The following is a 20,041-nucleotide window of genomic DNA, read 5'->3' as shown; positions in this document are numbered from 1 at the left end:
GTGATTTTCATTCATTGAAAGAATTAGAGTATTTTGATAAAATTATTACCTCGCTTTCATTTTATTTTTATTTACAAGTTGACTACTAGTAGCTCCATTTGTTTCAGAACATTTGAACTAAAAAAATCCATGAAGAAAAATTTATACTCTGTCATGCATATTTGTTGCAAAAATTATTACATTTTTTAACCTTAACCATTTTCCAGTTTGACAGTCTAATTTAAGATATCTTGTATATACCATATCATTCAAAACTACATGTGAAATTTATAATGGAAATCAAGCATGAAATTGCAAAAAATAAAAAATGGAGAAGTATGTGAGACAAAAGTAAAATAAAAAATAAATAATAAAATTAATTTTTTAAAAAAATACGAACATCATTTAGTGAGTAGTAAATTTAATTTTTTAATGCTCAGATTCTTGAATAAATGCTGTTTTATGGGAAGAAATCTACCACATATGATACATAATAATAACAATGTATCAATCAATTTTGTTATAATGATTGATTAATATATCAATAAATTATAAAATGAAGCATTTGAAAAATAAATTATTCTGAAATGAATAATATTAAATTATTGTATAAAAATGAAATCATTATTCAATATAAGAAAGATTTAATGAAATTGACAATATAAACTTTAAATTAACAAAAAATGTAACTTTTCAAAATTTGATAAGCATATGACCATTAATAAGCAATATTGAAAATCTAAATTGGCAGCATCTGAATTCTAGCTTTTATAATCATGGATTTAAGATTGATTTTGATTAAAAAAATTTTATATATTAGAAAACTTATAGATAAAACTTATAGAAAGATAAATATTTCAGTGTTTTGGCAATATATTTGCAAAAGTTCTCCACATATTTCGTTAAAACATATTAACAATATGTCCAATTACACATTTTGTATTTAATATACTTATAAATACTAATTTTAAATTATTATTGATTACAGATTACAGCTAAAGATTATATTATTGTTTCTAGTCTGATCCTTGACAAAAAGATTTTTGTCGTGAAAATAAAGCCATTTTAGCATGTCTGATTTCCTTAGATATACTTTAAACTATCTATCTATCATATACTATCTATCATAACTATCTATCTAAAATGATTAAAAAATAATTAAGTTCCATTCCATGGATATCACAATCAGCAAGATATGTTAAAGTAAAGTACATTATAATAAACTTACAAAGATTCAAATATAGCATCTACTTCTTCTCTGCCTGTTAAATATCGATAAAAGCTTAGGAAGTTTTCAAGGGTGAATTTTTCAGGACAAATAGTATCATTCTGTAAGTATATGAACAAAACATTAAAAATAAGGGTACAAGCTAATAAAAGAACAGCAACACAGATTTAATTTCAAAATTTAAAACTAATACTTTTCCAGTAGAGATGCCGCAAAGCTCTAATGCCTTTTCTACTCTCTTTTTATCATCTTTATTTTGAGCAAACAGTTTTACAACACTGTAAAAAGAAAAATCTTATTGTAAACATTGAAAGTTACTTACGTAGATCATAAGCATACATGTATGTGCAGTAGATGATCGACCTAACACAATTTTATAAACCACAATAACTTTACAATCTTTAAAGAAAGACGATTTTGGTTTGTTTTAGAGACAGTTAATAAATCTGTTGGATATTATTTCTACTACACTTAATAAATTTTTTTCAAAACAATTATGAATACTTAAGTGCTTATTTTAGTGTTTTTAAGCATTTTCATTTAAATATTAATTCAAATCATTAATATTGATCCATATCAGATATATATTATCATGTTTTGTAGGTAAATTTAATTATTAGTAAACTGGATTAAATTACACAAAATTCGATATAACACAGAGCCACACATTTCAAGGTTTGCATTCTAAAGACCTTCTACTATATATACACAGTCAACCATGATATCACTAATTCAAAAGGAAACACTAAATATTTTGAGATATTAACCATTTACATTAGCAAAAACAAGTATTTTTAAATTTGACAAAATAATAACACTTTATACTTAATAAATTTTATGGTACTGCCAATGTTATAGTTCACACTAAATAAATGTTATAGTGCTTTTAAAGTTTTGACAATATAAAAGCACTATAACGTTTATTTAGTTAGGAACACAATAATTTCAAACAATGTCAATGACTTTTGGTTCTTCGCAGATTTTATAAGCTTTGATGAAATTCTTCTACTTTGTTTTATTTTTATATATTCCTGATTCATATACTGCAAAATTATTGCTACAGTAACAAATTCCTCATAAGTATCAGTTTTTATGTTGTTTTGGAATCATTAAATTAGAAAAGTTCCATCCTAACTTATGGGTGGATATTCTTATTTTAGCAGGCATATCTTACAATTCTACTGGATGATTCGTGCAACCTCTTTTCAAACAAGGCAATCTCATTTTTATTAGGGCTGGTTCATTAAATTATTCAAGAATTTAAGTTAAAGAAAACATTAAAAAAAAAAAAAAAATTGGGAGGGGAGGGTTCAAATATTTTGTAAAATCAACTAAGAAATAACTCTGATTAAAAGAGGTTTTGTAATTACTATCAATGCAACAGATATTTAAAGAATACAGATTTTGAATATTTTGGGGTATTCAAGTTTGTGATACTGAGGATAAACTGTAAAACACTATAGTACATGTTTGTACACCAAATGCAGAGAAAAACAAACTATTTTAAATTCACAGAAAAACAAACTATTTTAAATTCAGAGAAAAACAAACTATTTTAAATTCTATGTTTGGTAGGAAAGAGTGTTCTGTAACTAAGGGAATATATAGAGCATGAATTTGCTTACATTTTCCAGAAGTATTAATCAGGAGTGTACTTAGAAAAACAACAAAAAAACTATGAAAAATAAAAAAATATATATATATAAAATGATCATCCTATATTACTAAAAAGTTGAAATCAATGTAATTTTCAATTAGAAATTTAGATTTTATAATATCTATATCTAAAATATTAACATATTTACATAAAATTATTATTTATATATATGAAGCTATAAGCCTGTTTTTCTCTAAACTTAACTTGTTACTTTTGATGAGTTTACACTAATGATATATAACATGCAAATTAAATTGACCCAGAGTTTTTCAGATCAGTCCTAAGAGCCTTTATTAACTTTATATAATGAAGAATTTTCCATAGCGTATGAACTTAAGTTAAAATTTAATTTGTAACAAGGACAGCAAGTTTCTTTTACATTGAAAAAAATGCAGAAAAAAATCATGAAAAAAACAGCATGGGAAAAAATAGATTTCCTCGCATCCAAGTGCAATAAATTTCAATAAGAAATTTACATTTTATAATATCTATATCTAATATCTATCCAAGTGCGATAATTTTCAATAAGAAATTTACATTTTATAATATCTATATCTAAAATGTTCACATATTTAAATAAAATTATTATTTATATATATGAAGCTATAAGCCTGTTTTTCTTTAAACTTAACTTGTTACTTTTGATGAGTTTACACTAATGATACATAATATATCAATTAAATTGACCCAGTGTTTTTCAGATCAGTCCGAAGAGCCTTTATTTACTTTATATAATTAAGAATTTTCCACAGCGTATGAACTTAAGTTAAAATTTAATTTGTAACAAGGACAGCAAGTTTCTTTCACATTGAAAAAAAATGCAGAAAAAAATCATGAAAAAAACAGCATGGGAAAAAATAGATTTCCTCTCACCCAAGTGCGATAAAAGGAAGAAAAAAAATTATTTTTTTCAAAAGAAAGATCAAATATTAAGACAATTATTTAAACATTTTATCATAGCAATCCAGTTTAAATAATGCTATTCATTGACAAGCTGTTTAATATGTCATTTTTAAACAAGTTAAAACTAAAAAGTAACAATTATAAAATATTAAATGAAATTATTTTTTAAGGCATGTAATTGGTAAATAAAAAATTAAAAAAACACTAACTTTTTAACAGGAACTTTTCCTTCCTTATCGGTCATAAATTGAATTTTTGTATATAACTTCTCTAAAAATGTAGTAGCAGGAGCATTTAACGCAAGTAAATTATATGCCATTTCCATTAACGTGTCTGTCCATTCCTGGAAAAAATAATAAATTTAGCTAAATAAACATTTTGATGCTAGTGGTTATACAATATGATAGTATAAAACAAAAGTTATTTGTTAGGTTCAGGAAATAGATGGCCTTTTTAAAAAGTACTTAGAAACAAAAGCTCATAAAATTAATTATATTATGTAATGTTAGGAAATTCCTTTAATGAACATAACACTTTTAAATTAAGATATGCATCTAAAAACAACGCCAACATACTTACACTTAGAAAATAAACATAAAATGAAACTTAAAAAAAATGAAATATAACTCAATTCTAAATTTTTTGCGTTTGGCAATGAGGCTAAATTGTTTCATGTTTTAAAATGATGTTTCATAAACTAAAATGAAACTTACTTGAGCGATATCTCTTCCAATACAGCAAAAGTTAATAAAATTAACATTGACTAGGTCAAATCCATGAACAACAGTAATAGTTTTATCTTCAAGTGGGATATCTTGAGGACCCATTGTAACAGAGTCTCGTAATTTCCCTTCCTGTGGAAATTTTAATAAATTCAATAACGAAATACAAAATTAAAATGTAGGTAAAAAATTTGCCCATATCTTACTTTAGGAACTCTTGCATATCGGCCAGTTCTAACATCTCGGATACACGATATTTCCACAAATTCAGTTTCCTAAAAAAATACATTTCACACATTTAATAAAGTTGTGATACATTTTAGAAGTTTCATGCTAACTTCTATCTATAGAAGTAAAGAAATTAACCAAAATTAAACCTGGGTATTAAAAAGTATCCTTATATAAGGAAAGAAAAAAAAAACACTATGTGAATAATATGTTTAGTAAAAACTTAGAATATAGAAACTTATAAAAAATTTCGCGAGTTTTCCATCTATCTCAATTCAATTTTCTTTTATATTTAGAAACGCAGATCAAAATTCTTAAAATAATTCCTTTGAATTTCATTATAAAATTACTTTGAAGAAAATTTAAGTGTATAAGAACCTTGTTTTGATCAGTCCAGTGGAGAAAAAACCCTTTATTATCTACTTTAAGAGTAACAGGTGTTCCAACTGCAGCATCCTAGATGAAGAAAAAATATATATATATATATTATTTTAAGTATATGATATAGAGAATGTGATAAATAAGTAAATTCTAGAAATAAAACTCAATATTAAATTCAACTTGAAAAATTAGCATTATTTTACTGTGCCTTTTATCCAAAAATTAACCATTAAAAACTATAAAACAAGTGTTACATCTTATGACTATTTTAAAACCAATTTCAATTTACTCGAAGCAAATGTCAAAATTAAACATATTTGAAAATGCAAAAGCACTCATTTGTTGTGACAAAAGATTCGTCTTTCGATTTTCTAAAGAAATTTTCCTTAACAGAAACCTATTCAAAACCAAAATTTAAATTTTGTCTGCAACAAACTTATTCTTATAACTGATGTAGAAACTTATTTCTTACAGAATGGGAGAAATTGGATGATATGGAATAAACTAAAAATAAGCAATATCAATAAGTTTATCAATAAGTATTATAAAAATAACTTAAAATAAATTAAATTTCGTATTGTTTTTTAAATCAACTCTACTAAAAAAATATTTGATACTATTTATTTTAGATTTATACAGACTAATTATTAAACAAAGTATTAAAGAGTAAGCTTGACTATTTATATTTAATGTGTGATTATGAAAATTAATATAAGTGACTTGAAATATTGTTTTTGTGTAGAAAGCAATTCATTAATTTAGTAGCAACTTGACAATGATATTTTAAAATTTCTTTTTGTATTGTTAAAAAGATTTTATAATATGCATTCATGTAAAATATTTTGAAGGACTTCAGTTATATTAGTTTCTTAAGGAATTGATTACATTTATTTTGTTAATTGTTGCTATATATTTTCACATATTTAAAAAAGATATTAAATAACTCTAAAAACTATTATTTCAAATATATTGCATTTAAACTGTTTAAAAAATTGTTTTAATATTTGATATTTCTTTTTTAAAAATTCTACCCTTTTTTCCATTTGGTTTTTAAGAAACTTTTTTCTTAAGGGGTATTTTTTTTTTTTTTTTTTTTTTTTTTACAGAGGTATAAACTTGCCAATTCTATGTTCAGAACAAATGTAATTTAAAGATTTATTTAAAAATTAAATTTATAGACAGTAAAAAAATTAATAAAAGTGATTTTTTTTTTACTAAGAAAGTGAACTCGTGGTGATATAATTTTAATAACGAAAACTAATTGTGCAAAACTGCTAATATTTTTTTTTAAATCAAAAACATTATACACATATTTTATCATGTAATTTTAGAGACAAGTTAATATCAATAGATATGACAAATGAATTTAATTGTGGTCCCTGAAAAATATTTTTTTTCTATCAGCACTCTTTAAAAAAAGGTTGTACACCTCTAACTTCTTTATTTTTAAAAATGAACAAGTGTTCTTAAGCATTTTTAGATTGGCAACCCGCCTTACCTACCCTTTGATTGTTATACATGTCTTTAAATCTTTGCCCTTTTTGTAAATGTATAAGCTGCCATCCCTTAAAATCACTGCCTTTTAATTTATAATCCATTTTTAAGAAAAATTAATTAACGGTTAAAATAATATTTGCACACAAAAATTATGTGTGTTTATAGGTTTAATTCTGATTGCTATAACAAATATTTACTTTGTTAGTCTTTTTTTGAAAGGAGTATATAAATTATTTAAGTGGTATATTAAATTTAATTTTAAAACTATTTTTTAAATAAATACATTTTTCGAAGAAAAAAAAATGCACCTTTATCTGTGCATATTCTAATAATTTTCAATATAAATTACAGAAAAAATCTTTTAAACTGTTAATCAAAAAATATTTTTTTTTAGTTTACTTTTTTTTTCTCTGAAAATGTATACACAGATTGTCTCCCAGCATGCTTTTAAATATTATTTATAAACTACAACTTTTCTTCTTATTTAGATAATGAGTGAAAATTGCTTTTTGAAATATACAAATAAAACAGTATAAGACAGTAACTTAAAATTGTTGAGGATCAAATTAAGTAATTATATATTACACATTTTGATACATTTTTACAGTGTTAAGTGAATGCACTTTCAAAATTTAAAGTACCTTTTTTTGTGAGGAAGCACCCTGCCCTTTTTAATTCCTAGAGTGATCTCTGAATAAACCTTTAAATTTTTGTTAAAATCATGTACTTGTTAGAAAGAATTTTAAAAAAATGAAAATGTTAAAAAAATCAAATATTTTGACACTTTGAATTACTACTTTTAGATTTTGAAACATTTTTGGATTTTAATTTCAGTGTTCTTATAAATTTTATTGAAATTCTGCAAACCAGTCACTAGTCATAAAATGTTTGTGCTAGTTATGTAAGTTTATTCAATTAATTTCATATTACTAAGTGGGAAGAGAACATATTTGAACCCTAGGTTCCTGATTGTGCCCCCCTATGGTAAATTTACTTAAGAATTTCCTCAACTACCTAAAAATTAAATTCTTTAGAAACATTTCAGATAACATAAAAGAAACTATTTGCATTTTAGGGCCACATATGTTAGTTTGCAAAATATTATTCCCTATATAAGTTGGCCCCAAACTCAGTTCAGAAAACAACAGTTGTTTAGTCATACTATGCAGAAAACCAGTATTTTTCATATAAATCAAAAGAATAGTAACTAAACAGTTCCAATAAGCATTGTAAATTATTAATTAGTTAAAATTTTCATTTAAGTGATATTAAATATGCTTTTTTATATTCTATTATCTTAATAGAAAACTCAAAAGCTGTGATATTTGTATTGATAAACAGTAAGCAATCAATGTAAATCTTAACATTAACTTTTATAACAAGTAGATTTTAAATTGTTTAAAAACATCTTATTTGGTTAATAATGTGTAGATCTAAAAATCTATACAAAAAAGAGTAAGTTTATTTAGTTGAGCTTGTTATTTCTTGATAACTATATTTTTATTCTTTTGAAATCATTTGAAGATCAAAAGAATAAACAAACATGGATATAGTTGGCAGCTACCTTTATAACTTTAATTATATTAATGATTTGTTCTTGCTTTCTGGGAAAAGAAATATTTTTTAGGACGTAGTTTAATGAAAATATGTTAGAGACCATAAGATAACAGAATCTAATTGTTCAATCAGATCACTCTATTAAGGATCATTGATAATATGCTGATAAGACATTAGAAGCGTAAGATAAGGTACAGTTTTAGTGATCGCATATGTTATAATTAAAGTTACATTAGAAAAGCAAACTCACATCATCCCACTTAACGAACTTATTTCCGTCAACTAAACTCTTTGGTACAGATATGGGTTTTAATTGAACAACATGAACGCCTGATTTAGCTCCAGCCATTCTCAGGCATATAAGAACCGGATTTAATTTTTAATAAAATGAATAAAAGGTAACAAATACATTGCTAATAAAAACAAAAAGTCCGAAATCTTTATAAACAAATAATCCTGATTTGTTCTATATTTCTTTTACCCAGCTGTCAGTGCAACTACCAGACAGCCTCTAATAAACCCAAAACAACATTAATAGTAAAGTTGAGTTGAGTTGAGTACAGCCAGCGAGAAATAATAAACACGGAAAAATTAAAATGACAAGGTGGCCAAGCGTATGAAAAAAAAAAAATATCGTCAGAGATATTTAAGGTGACATCACTTTTAAAATTAATGTTGAAAATAAATCCATCACTCATCCTGCAGTGGACTGATCGTAAAGACGCAATTCTAGTATAACACCGAAGTCAAACATTGCTTTTTGCGGTCTGTAAGTGGGTGGATCATCACTTTGATCAGCCTGCGTAGGGATCGAGATAGCGCGGTATCGGTTCTCATTAAACTGTTAAGCCATAAAGTGCTCGACTTCACTTGCAGGTCTTCGGGCTACTATAGCAGGAGAACCATCCCCTCTGTAGAGGATCGAAATTGTGATGGCATGTGTTTGGATCATCCTCAGGGATGTTTCCCAGACAGTCATCAATAGCAGCCCTTTGTGCTGTTCTAAAGCTACGTAAATAAAGTAGACGTTTATTTTTAGTACTATGTTTAATGTAGTTTTCAGTTCCATACAGTTTCCTAACTTAAAAGATTTTAATCTGTTTAAAAATCAAGACATGAACTAACGTACTTCCTTCTTCTATTCGCGATCGCAACACTCGAATACGCCATCAGGGGAGAGACCGGTTTCATGCCTTTAGCCCTTCTCCCTTCCCTCTCCTCCTCTTTTCAGTTGTATAGGAATGTACTACGATATTTTCCCTTTTCTTAATATTTTTCCATTTTATTAAATAAGAATATTTTTTAAAATTTCCATAATACTTTTCTTTAGAACTATGTTTAATGTAGTTTTCAGTTCCATATAGTTTTTCAAGTTAAAAGATTTCAATCTATATGGAAATCAAGAGAGAAATTAACATACTTCCTTCCTCTATGACTTTCCACACACTAATGGGGAAAGCATGTGAAGTGTTGCCATAGGAAAAGAGTTCTGCTCTACGCCACCTGCAGCCCATTTCGATCGCCAATGACTCTCCATATGCTAATGATGAAGCATTGCGAGGTGTTGCCATAGGTAGAGAGTTCTGCTCTACGCCACCAGTAGCCCATTTCGACCTCTGGAGACTACGTACATACGTCGCATCCCGTTTTACAGAGAGAACACATTTACTTAATATCCATCTATCGTAATTTTGACCTGAACAAGAGCACGATCAATCTTCGATTCGGTACAGATTTGTTACGGGAACTTGGACTTTGTGACTACATCAGATTTAACGTACACTAGTCATAATTTTGTACATGGGGAGTCTCTGGCTGGTAAAGATCAAATTCATGACTTCTCCATGATTAGTCTAACCCCCTATCAGTCAGGTTATGCCAGCCTTACTTGAACATTTCTATTCGGAAGTGCAAACTAGAGCCAAGCGCCACTCACAAAGTACGCTAAAAATTCGCGTATGTGAATTCGGAGACGTTAACAAGAACGTGATTGGTGAAATATTTATACAACTAAAAAATTCTCCAACCAGGTTCAAGCTCGTATGTCAAGTTTTTCCCCACGAGAAGTGAGATAGGCTCTTCAGGGCCAATCTCATTGAATGTGGTTCACACACTTCCGATCACTGTTGAGAGACAATGAGAACCTATTGGTGACAAATATTTCTTATGAAAAATTAACCAATAGGGTTCTCAATTTTCCTCTGCAATGAACGGAAGTCCGAAAACTGCATTCAATGAGTACAGTTTTTTACTCTCATTCACGAATTTAGCTCATTTTTATCTTTACATCTTTAATTTATTTCACTAATGAACTCAAAACACAAGAGAACTCTTTAAAGAATTAAGGTTGAGCAGCATGTCACTATAGAAATGCAAAATGGGCTATTGCCGACGATCTGGGAAACATCCCTGAAGATGGTCCAGACATTCTGTCACAATTTTGAGCCTGTGCAAAGGGAATGGTTTTCCCACTTTGGTAGCCGGACGACCTGCCAAGGGTATAGCAAATTAAAATTTTTGGGAAGGGGAAAAATTCCGATTTCGAAGAATAAAATTCCTAATTTAACCGAATCATAAAAACACAATCTTGCTTTCTCTTCTTTATGTAATAAATTTCATTTAAAATTTTCCTTCATCATAAATACCGAATTAATTTCAGCCCAAGAGAAATTATCTGGTAATCATTGTTGTGGTCTTACATGTTAATGAAATTTAAGTTTACAGTTATTGTTGCAATTGTTCAGGTTTAATTAGATAAAGAAAATTTTTGGAAACTAGAAGAGATAAGGATAGTTTTTAGGGAAAATATTAAAAACATAAAAAATTTAAAAGGTACGAAAATTATAAAACACCATCTCAAAAGAGCTAACATTACTTTATTGGCCAAAGACATTGTTATAAATAATATTTTCATTTTATTTCGGTTTAATTAAAAAAATGGCAATTATATCATTTAATAAAACTCTTGAATAACAAATTATTTTAATATATGTTCATAAAAAAAAACAATAAAGCTGTTTGATTAATAATCTACTACTGTGATTATAATATCTAAATAATGCCTAAAGCAAATAAAACTCAAAAATAGTGAGCTTTTATTATAGGTGTTATTAAAATAATTTTATCAGTCATTTATTAAAATTTTGCTAGTACTAAATCTTTAATGCTATTGATGTTTTATAAAATATTCATATTGGTATTAATATATAATATTTTGGTCAAAATTAAAATCTCCAAATAATATTTGATGGCCGAATATTCTGTGTTTGTCCAAACTACTATTCAGTTCCTCACTAATTATTACAATTTTCCCTTATTAGGACAATAAAATGGATTATTAATACATTGCATTAAGCAACAGTTTATTAATAAAGATTTCATATATGTTTATAAAAAAATAATACAGCATGCTTTTTCTTTCATTCATAGTAAAAAAAAAAACAATTTTTTTTCTTTAAAATGATAAGTCATTTTAATTTCTTAATTTATCAAATGTGGCAATTTATAGCAGTGTAAATATTACTACACAAACAGAGAACAATTTTTATTATAAGAGAAATGCACCTTAAACAATGCTTCTAATGTAACAAAATATTATACATAAACATAAAATAATTAGCACATACTTTCAAAAGTAAAAATTCAGAATGGAGATATGAGAATATGTAAAAGATTAATCATGACCATTAACAGATGATTTTAAAAACGATCAACAAATTGCAAAAGTCTTTGTTGTTCTGCTTCTCTGATAGCAGCATCATTAGCATCCCCCATATTACCAGCATATTCTCTCATTACATTTCGAATTGTTTTGATAGAGCCTCCTCTCAAATTTAAAATCTGGAGCACACGCTGTTTAATACTAGGGGGTCCGGAACAACAAATATCAACCATTATGTAGTCAATAAGTTGAAGTGTGAAAAGACCACCTTCAAGGCGACGTAAATAGAATTCTTCTTCCATGACAGAATCAATTTCACTTTCACTAAGTTTAGATTTTTCTTTTTCAATTTGAACATCAACATAGTGCACCTTATCAAGGTATTTAAAATGCAGTTCCATCAACCTATCAACCTTTTCGTGATCATTTTCCGTGAATTTGTTTAAAAGTCGTTGACGTTGTTGACCCTTACAATTCTTCAGCATCGATGCAATTATAGAGCAGACGTGTTCTTCGTGTTGCTCGATAGACAACCCTTTTTTCCAGTTCTTCTTTGGAGTTTTCATAAATAATGGAAATATAGCTCTTAAACCTAATATATCAACAAATTTATTACAATTGTCGGCTCCTTCTGCATTACACATAGCATGATCTAAAACTTTTAGAGCACCATTTCTAGACATCTTCTTCTCTCTCAACATTAGATTCATAAGTTGTAAACCTTCTCCTTTTAAGAATCTTTCCCGATTTGCAGGAAACATCAAAGAGGAGCAAATGCAGTCAAACAAGTTTTCCATCATTTCATGTTCCTCAGCACTTGACGGATCATTTCTTTTGAAATAAGCCAATTGTTGCAATAAAACATCAATGCCTTCCATTGTTCCAAGAGATTGCCTATTTTCATCATGTCTTTGAAGCAAGATTGACAGAATTTCACTGGCATAGAGTTTATTGGCATCAAATGGCATTTTAGATTTGATTCTTTTCAATATCCACTGCATCAGACCTTGTTCAACAGCATCTACACACATATCCGTTTTAAATTCTGCCAGATTTTCAATAATAGCAAGAGTGTTGTGTACTCCTTCAGCTTCTTCTTTAACTTTTTCATCCAGTCGCTCCAAATTTTGCACCAACACTGCAATAACTTGTGCATTCAACATCGCATCAATTAAAGTTGTAGCACCTTCTTCACTTTCATTAAGAGTATCAATATCAGTCATTTCTTGCAAGAGATCGACAACTGCAATTGATATATCCGTATTTTCATGAGTAAGCAAACCCAGTATGGTTGAAACAGAGTTCAGTTCAACTAATATATGGTACAAGTCTGGCTGTGTAGCAATTACATGCATTTCGAGGAGAATATCATTTAATTCGATTTCGGAATCCATGAACTTTTCGGGTTGGTCGGGGAACTTGATACGAAGCTCTTGATTTTTTAAAACTTTCTTTTCAAAAGACAACAACAGTTTTTTTAAAGTAGTGTCATCCAGTACTCCACTTTCTCCCTCAGGAAGCTCAGACTCACCCTCCAAATCTTGCTTAAAATTTTCCTTATTTTCATCTTGCGTTTTCATCATCTTAGTTGGTCGGCGATCATGGTGGGCTTCAGGAATGTTAGCAAGTCTCTTAGATCTCGGTCTAACTTCTACATCATCATCTTCTATAGCTACCCTTCTGGGCTCTTTAGCTGGTTTATAACTTAATAGTTCTCCAACATCCATTTTTACAAATACTTTGATACTTCTTCCTAAATTATTTAATTATAATTATATATTATATAATATTCTAGAATTATTTATTTAATAAAAGAAAAAAATTGGAAATCTTTTTTAAAGATCTTAATTGTTGTGGTTCAAGTAAGCTTACTGTTACCAGATTTAGAGCTATTCGAGTAATATGCATAAGCTTACAGCTTATATTGATTTTGATACAAAGTTGTTTCTATTTTCTTTTTATTACTTCTTTTAAAATTAATTATTATGAATGGCTTTGATAGTAAATTAATCCTATTTCAGAAAATACTTCTTAAGAAATAAATTTATTAGATTCAGGAAAGTCTATCTCAACTCACAACAGTTTTGGCGCTTCTCTTGTTATAAACAAAAATAAATATTTTCCATACGGATAACAGATTCTTGGCCAAAAACAATATGGTATACATTAATATATTATTAAATTAGTAAGATAAAATATCATTTGTAACTTTCATTTTTAAATTTTGTTTTCCACATTACTATTATTAAATTTTAGTGTTTGATTTGGAAACAAATTCTTTTTAGACCTCTTCCAGAAAATCATCTGTTGGTGGATCAAAAAAGAAAGCTAACGTAAAAATCGAATTGACAACCGAGCAAAAGAAAGATGTTGAAGACGCTTTCAATTTATTTGATACTAAAGGTGCTGGCTATATTGAAACTAAGGATCTTAAGGTAATTATGAAAACAAACGTATTATTTGTATTCGTATTACTTGTAAACGTATTATTTGTATATTTGCTAAATAGCAGGCAGTTCGAACCTGTATAAAAATCTATGCAAGAATTAATAATGTTTTTGTATATTACTCAAAGCCAAAATGTATTTTTGACTTTAACTTCAATAAGTGGTATGCCTAAATCCAATATATTGTGCTTAATTACCTAATATCATATATAATTTTTTTACTTTCTTCATATTATCTTCATTTATCAGGTAAAATTGTTTTTTTTTTTAAATTTTTTTCTAGTGCAACTTCACTTGCTTTTTCAATTTATCCTATTCCCAAGTTTCCTAGTTAAAATCTCTCTATTGTATTTAAAATAGGGGAGTAAAGGAAAAGTGTTTTTTAATTTAAGTTATTTTTCATGTTTTTGTTTTCTAGGTCATCTTGCAATCTATCTGCATTTTTCTATTAAATAGTTTCTGCATCTCTGTGGCATAAATATTTAAAATATTTTCTTTTGGGGCCTAATAATAAGTATTTAAATTCTATTCATGTGAAAGTACTAGGATGAGTTTTTATCTCCTTTTTACAATTTATTAATTAGAAAAATACCACCTTTTCAAGAAATTCTTTTTTGAATTGTGTAAAAAAATTTACTTTTTTACAATTTTCTTTTACTTATATAAACATAATTTACTATTATATTTGTGTAATTTAAAGTCATGAATCATGCTTCATATTCACATGATTTAAAATTACGTACCATAATAGGCATTCACAAGATGTGAAATTATGCAAAGCGATTTATATATTAACTTGGTTTAAGGCCCATATCGAGATTCTTATTTACAGGATTTAAAAATCGCACGTTGAGATTCGTATTCATGCAAGTAACAATAAAAAGGGCAATTGTTTACAGATCTCGATTAATATTCTTGTAATTTAAAATTACATATCGCAATTCATATTCATGAATTGAAAATCACTTATCACAATTCGTATTTTTCATAGTTTAAAACTACACTTTACAGATTACACAGAATTTAAATAAAAATCATGCATCCATTTATTTGATTAAAATGTTGATAATATTCTATGGATATGTGGTTCATACATACACTTTACTCTTGCTCAAATTTCAGTTATTTTTAAAATTATTGAAAATGTGTTTCGCACACAACATTTATAAATTTCTATTTTAGCCTTTTTTCTTCTTTTTTTACCAAGCTCATCCCTGAAAATAGTTTTATGTCGCTGCTAAGTTAACTTTTGTGCAGTTTTATTAAGTTTAATATGCGGAATATGTTCATATATTTTGCAAAGGTCCAGACCAATAACTATTTTAGTTAAATGAAAATTTGTTTTCCTTAAAAACTTTCCATTTCATGATAGATCCATTTTTATTACTAGTTAAAGTTTATAGGATACCAATAAGGTGCACCTTGATTTCACAAGTTAAAGCTTTAAAAAATTGAATATTGTCAAAATCATTGTTATTCAAAAAGGTGAAAAGTAAGCTTTATTTCATTAACAATCCCATCTCAAAAATCTTTTGTTGCATTCTTTATAAAAGCTTTATATTTTTTTTAAAAATATACAAGCAGTTTCAACTTATGAAAATACTGCAGTGTAGTAGATGAAAATTTATTTTCCAAAAAATTAACATAGTAGCAGAGATGCCAACTGCTCCGGACACACCAAAACTACTAAAAAAGCGGTAAATAACTACAAAATAAATTTTGCAAACATTTGGCTATTTTTGCTTGCTGTTTAACAGGTATAGCTTGACATAAGTACTAAAAAGTGGTGAATTATATAAGCCTACGAATTATTTAGAAATAGTGGTGGATAAAAATCTACTAAATTGGAATTTATTAAACCAAGAATCATAATTGATGAACTACCACTTTAAAATATTTATTTGCTGTCCGGAGCAAGTTGGCATCTCTGTAGTACTAATTATAAAATTTTTCCAATGTTAAATTCTGTTACAATTTTATATTAGGTAGCTTTGAGAGCCTTGGGATTTGAACCAAGAAAGGAGGAAATTAAGAAAATGATATTAGAAGTAGATAAGGACAACTCAGGTTGTAATATTGATTTTAAATATTTTATTTTTTTGTGTTAATTCAATTCAGGGTTGCCACTTCACAGGGAGAATAGGGAAAACCTGGAAAATACAAGGACTTTAAAAATCACCTAAAATAACAGGGAAGATACAGGGAATTTTGATTTTTTCTTAACAAACTGGGAGAATACAGGGAATTTTGTTCCTTATTTTTGTCTTTTAAAAAAGGGTGACCACTCAAAGCATAATCTATGGGATATTTAACCATGATATTTCAGCTATACAAAACTATCTCATTTGTGATAGATTTCTTTAAGTATGTTTAGTTGTTTTTCCAGCAATTAAAACTAATAAATATAGTTAGCCCAATACAGAGCTCATTCTAGGCAGAAAAAGGGCAGGGTGCAAAAGTTTAAAAAAGGGACATTATTATTCTAAAAAGGCAACAATTTCTTTCTCTGGGTCTTACACGTTCTATTAAAAAACATTTTCAATTAGTAAAAGAATTTTTTTTATTTTTAATTTTACTAGAAGTAGCAAAGCAATCATATTAATTACTAATTTTTATTAATAAATTAACATATATATCGAGTTAATGAGCTAATTATCTCAGTAATTTATTTAAAATGCATGCATATATTAATAAAATAATAAATGTACGTTTTTAAGTGTCTGTAGTTATGATTTAATAATTAAAATGATTAATAATTATGATTTAATGACAGTGGAAGTAACTGCAAACTTTCAAAGATAAGTGCAATAAGGGGGTGTGATGGCTATTTTTCCTTTCCCATATAAATCTATGTATTGACAGCAACAACAAACTAAATAAAAAGCATTGAAAAGTTTGAGAAACCCATTGTACAGTTTGGTGGAAAAATAAAGAAGGGTTGAGGAAAGAACGGGTATGGACACTATTACATCAGGGCACTAATTTACTTCAGGGGCAACAGGGTGGATTCTTTTGACTAAAAGGGCAGCAGGGTGCTGCGCCCTGTTTACCCTGCCTAGAATGAGCTCTGGCCCAATATAGCTCACACAAGAGCACAGTAATTGTTGTACAGGGTATAATATGTACAGGGAAAACACAGGGAATTTTTTTTTCTCCAGATTTGAGTGGCAGCCTTGCAATTGAAGTTTTTTATTTTTCTGTGGTCAAGTTTTATTATGATTATTTTTTTTTAACAATTACATCTTTTCTTATTATATTTTCTCTCTGAATAGCCCCCTCTAGTTTTGCTATCTTAACAAAAATGCAACCTATTTCAGTCGTGCTCTGTTTAATTTTTTGCTTTATGAATCGGAGCCTATGCAATGTAAACTTGGTATTAATTAAATTTTTTACATTACACTGCAAATTTGCTGACCAAACTTGGTGATAAACAACAATTTTGTTTTATTTCAGGAATTATTATGTATTGCTACTCCCTTATTAACAGAATCAATCCTAATTGGTTTTCATAATTTTTTTTAGCAGCACAGCACATTATTTCTTTCTGCGTTTCATAATAATTCCTGCTATTGTTCACAATATTTTTATAGGTTATGCATATCTTTAATTTGCCATGAAAAAAAAACACATTTCTTAATGCAAAAATCAATATATGAGTGCATGTAATCCTAGTACAATCAAATATATATTTTTATTTTTCAAAATTTTATAGAACTTGGCATAACTTTAAAATGTTTGGCTTTTGATTCATCTTAATTTGTTGTTTTTTCAAAACATTTTCCTTTACAAAAAATTTAATGAACTACGTCTTTTCTCAAAATAAATTGGAACTTGACAATACCACAATTATAAGTATAATGCCGAACATTTTTGTGAAATTTAAAAATTTCCTATGTATTTGATGTAGGTAAAATTTGCTATGATGATTTCATGAGGTTGATGGCTGAAAAGATAAGTGATAAGGATGCAAATAAAGAAATTATGAAAGCTTTTCAGCTGTTTGATGATGACAATACTGGAAAAATATCCTTCAAAAATTTGAAACGAGTAGCAATGGAGCTGGGAGAAAATATTTCGGATGAAGAATTAAGAGTAAGCTACATATTTTTATTTTATTAAAATTATATTATTGATTTCATTAAATTTCTAATTCTGTCAAAAGAGGTATGCAATGGAGGGAATTTTTTTTTTCCTTTTAAACTTTAATAATTTTATATATTTAATGTCCAGTTAATATCCTTACTGATTGTTAATTTTTTAAGCAATCGTACAATTTTTTAGTTTAATATTTAACTGTTAGGGGAATGCTTATTTAATTTTTTTTTGAAAAATTGTTTCTTACATTAAACCAATGGTTATGCATTCATCTACATAACTGTAGCTGAATTCACATGATATCTGGAATTTCAAAATCTATACTTAATCTGAAATAACAAAAAACTGCTTAAATGTCTAATTTTTGTTAAATGTTTTATTTGATCACTGATATGGTATGCTTGAAGGGAATATTTAGGTTTATACCAGTCAGTTAGAAAAGCTGGAATTTAATATGCCCCTCATTATTATTTTACCAGCCAGATGGCCGAGTGGTTATTGTACCTGACTGCGAAGCCAGTGGCTGCGGGTTCAAATCCCGCTCTGGGCATGGATGTTTCTCTCTGTGTATTGTTCTTTATTGTGTGAATGTGGCCTACCCTATAAAGCGGGTATCTGTGGCAGTGTGGTGTGGGCAATGTTGCTCTCCTCCATCACTTAGGTTCACAGGTGCCCACTGAGTAACGTTAAATGAGTAACACCTCCGTCATCTTTCTAGGCAAAGAACCTAAAAGTTCAGTGCCTGCCGTTAGGAAGAAAAAAATATTTATTATTATTTAAATCAAATTAATTCATGTTTTTAATTCTTCCTTGATAGTTATTGACTTAGATAATTATTCATGGAATTTTGGATGCTTTTTTCTCTGTTTAATATTGTGATAGGTAACTTTTTATGGAATTTTTCACACACATATTATTGGTGGTAATTACTGAAAACCCTGTATATCTATGATTTATTTTTAATTAAAATTAGGAAATGCTTGCTGAAGCCGACCGAGATAATGATGGTGAGGTCAACCAAGAAGAATTCTTACGGATAATGAAGAAAACTTGTTTATATTGAAGCGTTTTCAACCGTATACTTCTTGTCTTATTGTTCTTCCTTAAAAAGTTCAACAGAATTGTGGATTTGTTTACTCATCTCTCACATATCATCAAAGCATATCTATTCTGTTTGTTAATCAGTCTTGTCATTTTACTTTTTAACAGACTTGTTAAGCAGAATTTGTAAATATTGTTCACTACTTCCTATGTAAATATTGCATTTTTATAAAAAATATATGCTGTTTTATCTATTATTCAAAATTATTTAATAAAGTGTTTTCATTTGCATTATTTGTTTTGTTTATGTTAGGGTGATATTGATGTAATATAAAAAAAAATTCAATTTGAGATTGATCAAACTATGGGGACCATATTTCCCAGATTGTGGCTACGATACCCCCTATAATTTGGGGATCAGAAATCCAAATCCATCAAAAAAGGGTATATTTATTTAGAGAAAGTACATATTTGTATTTGATTTCATAACTTAAGATATCGTCTACACTAATTAATTAGTTCACCTTCTTGAATCATTAAGATTGAATCCTAAAACGTGTAGATCCGATCACTAGATCAAAAGTTATTCAGCGTGGTGCGCTTATTTTTTTGGTGCCAAAATGTGATGATAGGTTTGATTATGCT

The 20,041-nt window shown here is 27.8% G+C and overlaps 3 protein-coding genes across 4 annotated transcripts in view; 1 reads left to right on the top strand and 2 right to left on the bottom strand.

The window, feature by feature from the left end:
- The window catches only part of LOC107448739 (1-phosphatidylinositol 4,5-bisphosphate phosphodiesterase classes I and II), a 54,673-nt gene extending 45,920 nt beyond the window's left edge, over positions 1–8,753 (bottom strand). For both annotated transcript variants that reach the window (XR_015432608.1, XM_087159611.1), the window contains exons 1-7: positions 8,403–8,753; positions 5,096–5,173; positions 4,696–4,764; positions 4,481–4,621; positions 3,977–4,110; positions 1,401–1,485; positions 1,208–1,308 (exon numbers count right to left, since the gene is read on the bottom strand). Coding sequence is in view for 1 of the 2 variants with exons in the window: in XM_087159611.1 (XP_087015737.1) it covers positions 1,208–1,308; positions 1,401–1,485; positions 3,977–4,110; positions 4,481–4,621; positions 4,696–4,764; positions 5,096–5,173; positions 8,403–8,501 (707 nt within the window). In the remaining variant the exon portion in view is untranslated. The remainder of the gene's footprint in view (positions 1–1,207; positions 1,309–1,400; positions 1,486–3,976; positions 4,111–4,480; positions 4,622–4,695; positions 4,765–5,095; positions 5,174–8,402) is intronic.
- A 2,927-nt stretch (positions 8,754–11,680) lies between these two features.
- LOC107448730 (beta-catenin-like protein 1) lies at positions 11,681–13,682 on the bottom strand. Its single transcript, XM_016064032.4, has one exon. The coding sequence runs from the start codon at positions 13,538–13,540 to the stop codon at positions 11,852–11,854; it is 1,689 nt and encodes a 562-aa protein (XP_015919518.1). The 5' UTR covers positions 13,541–13,682; the 3' UTR covers positions 11,681–11,851.
- A 151-nt stretch (positions 13,683–13,833) lies between these two features.
- On the top strand, positions 13,834–19,687 carry LOC107448731 (uncharacterized). The gene is made up of 5 exons (XM_087159610.1): positions 13,834–13,972; positions 14,099–14,248; positions 16,246–16,327; positions 18,168–18,352; positions 19,329–19,687. Exons 1-5 carry the CDS (start codon positions 13,970–13,972, stop codon positions 19,416–19,418), a joined length of 510 nt encoding a protein of 169 aa, XP_087015736.1. The 5' UTR covers positions 13,834–13,969; the 3' UTR covers positions 19,419–19,687.
- The last annotated feature ends 354 nt before the right edge of the window (positions 19,688–20,041 follow it).

The sequence above is a fragment of the Parasteatoda tepidariorum genome, chromosome 3, assembly GCF_982258835.1.
Source record: "Parasteatoda tepidariorum strain Cologne lab strain chromosome 3, Ptep-v5.0, whole genome shotgun sequence".
Classification (NCBI taxonomy): Eukaryota; Metazoa; Arthropoda; class Arachnida; order Araneae; family Theridiidae; genus Parasteatoda; species Parasteatoda tepidariorum.
Note: the sequence above shows the minus strand (reverse complement) of the source record. Positions and strands in the feature narration are given on the sequence as shown.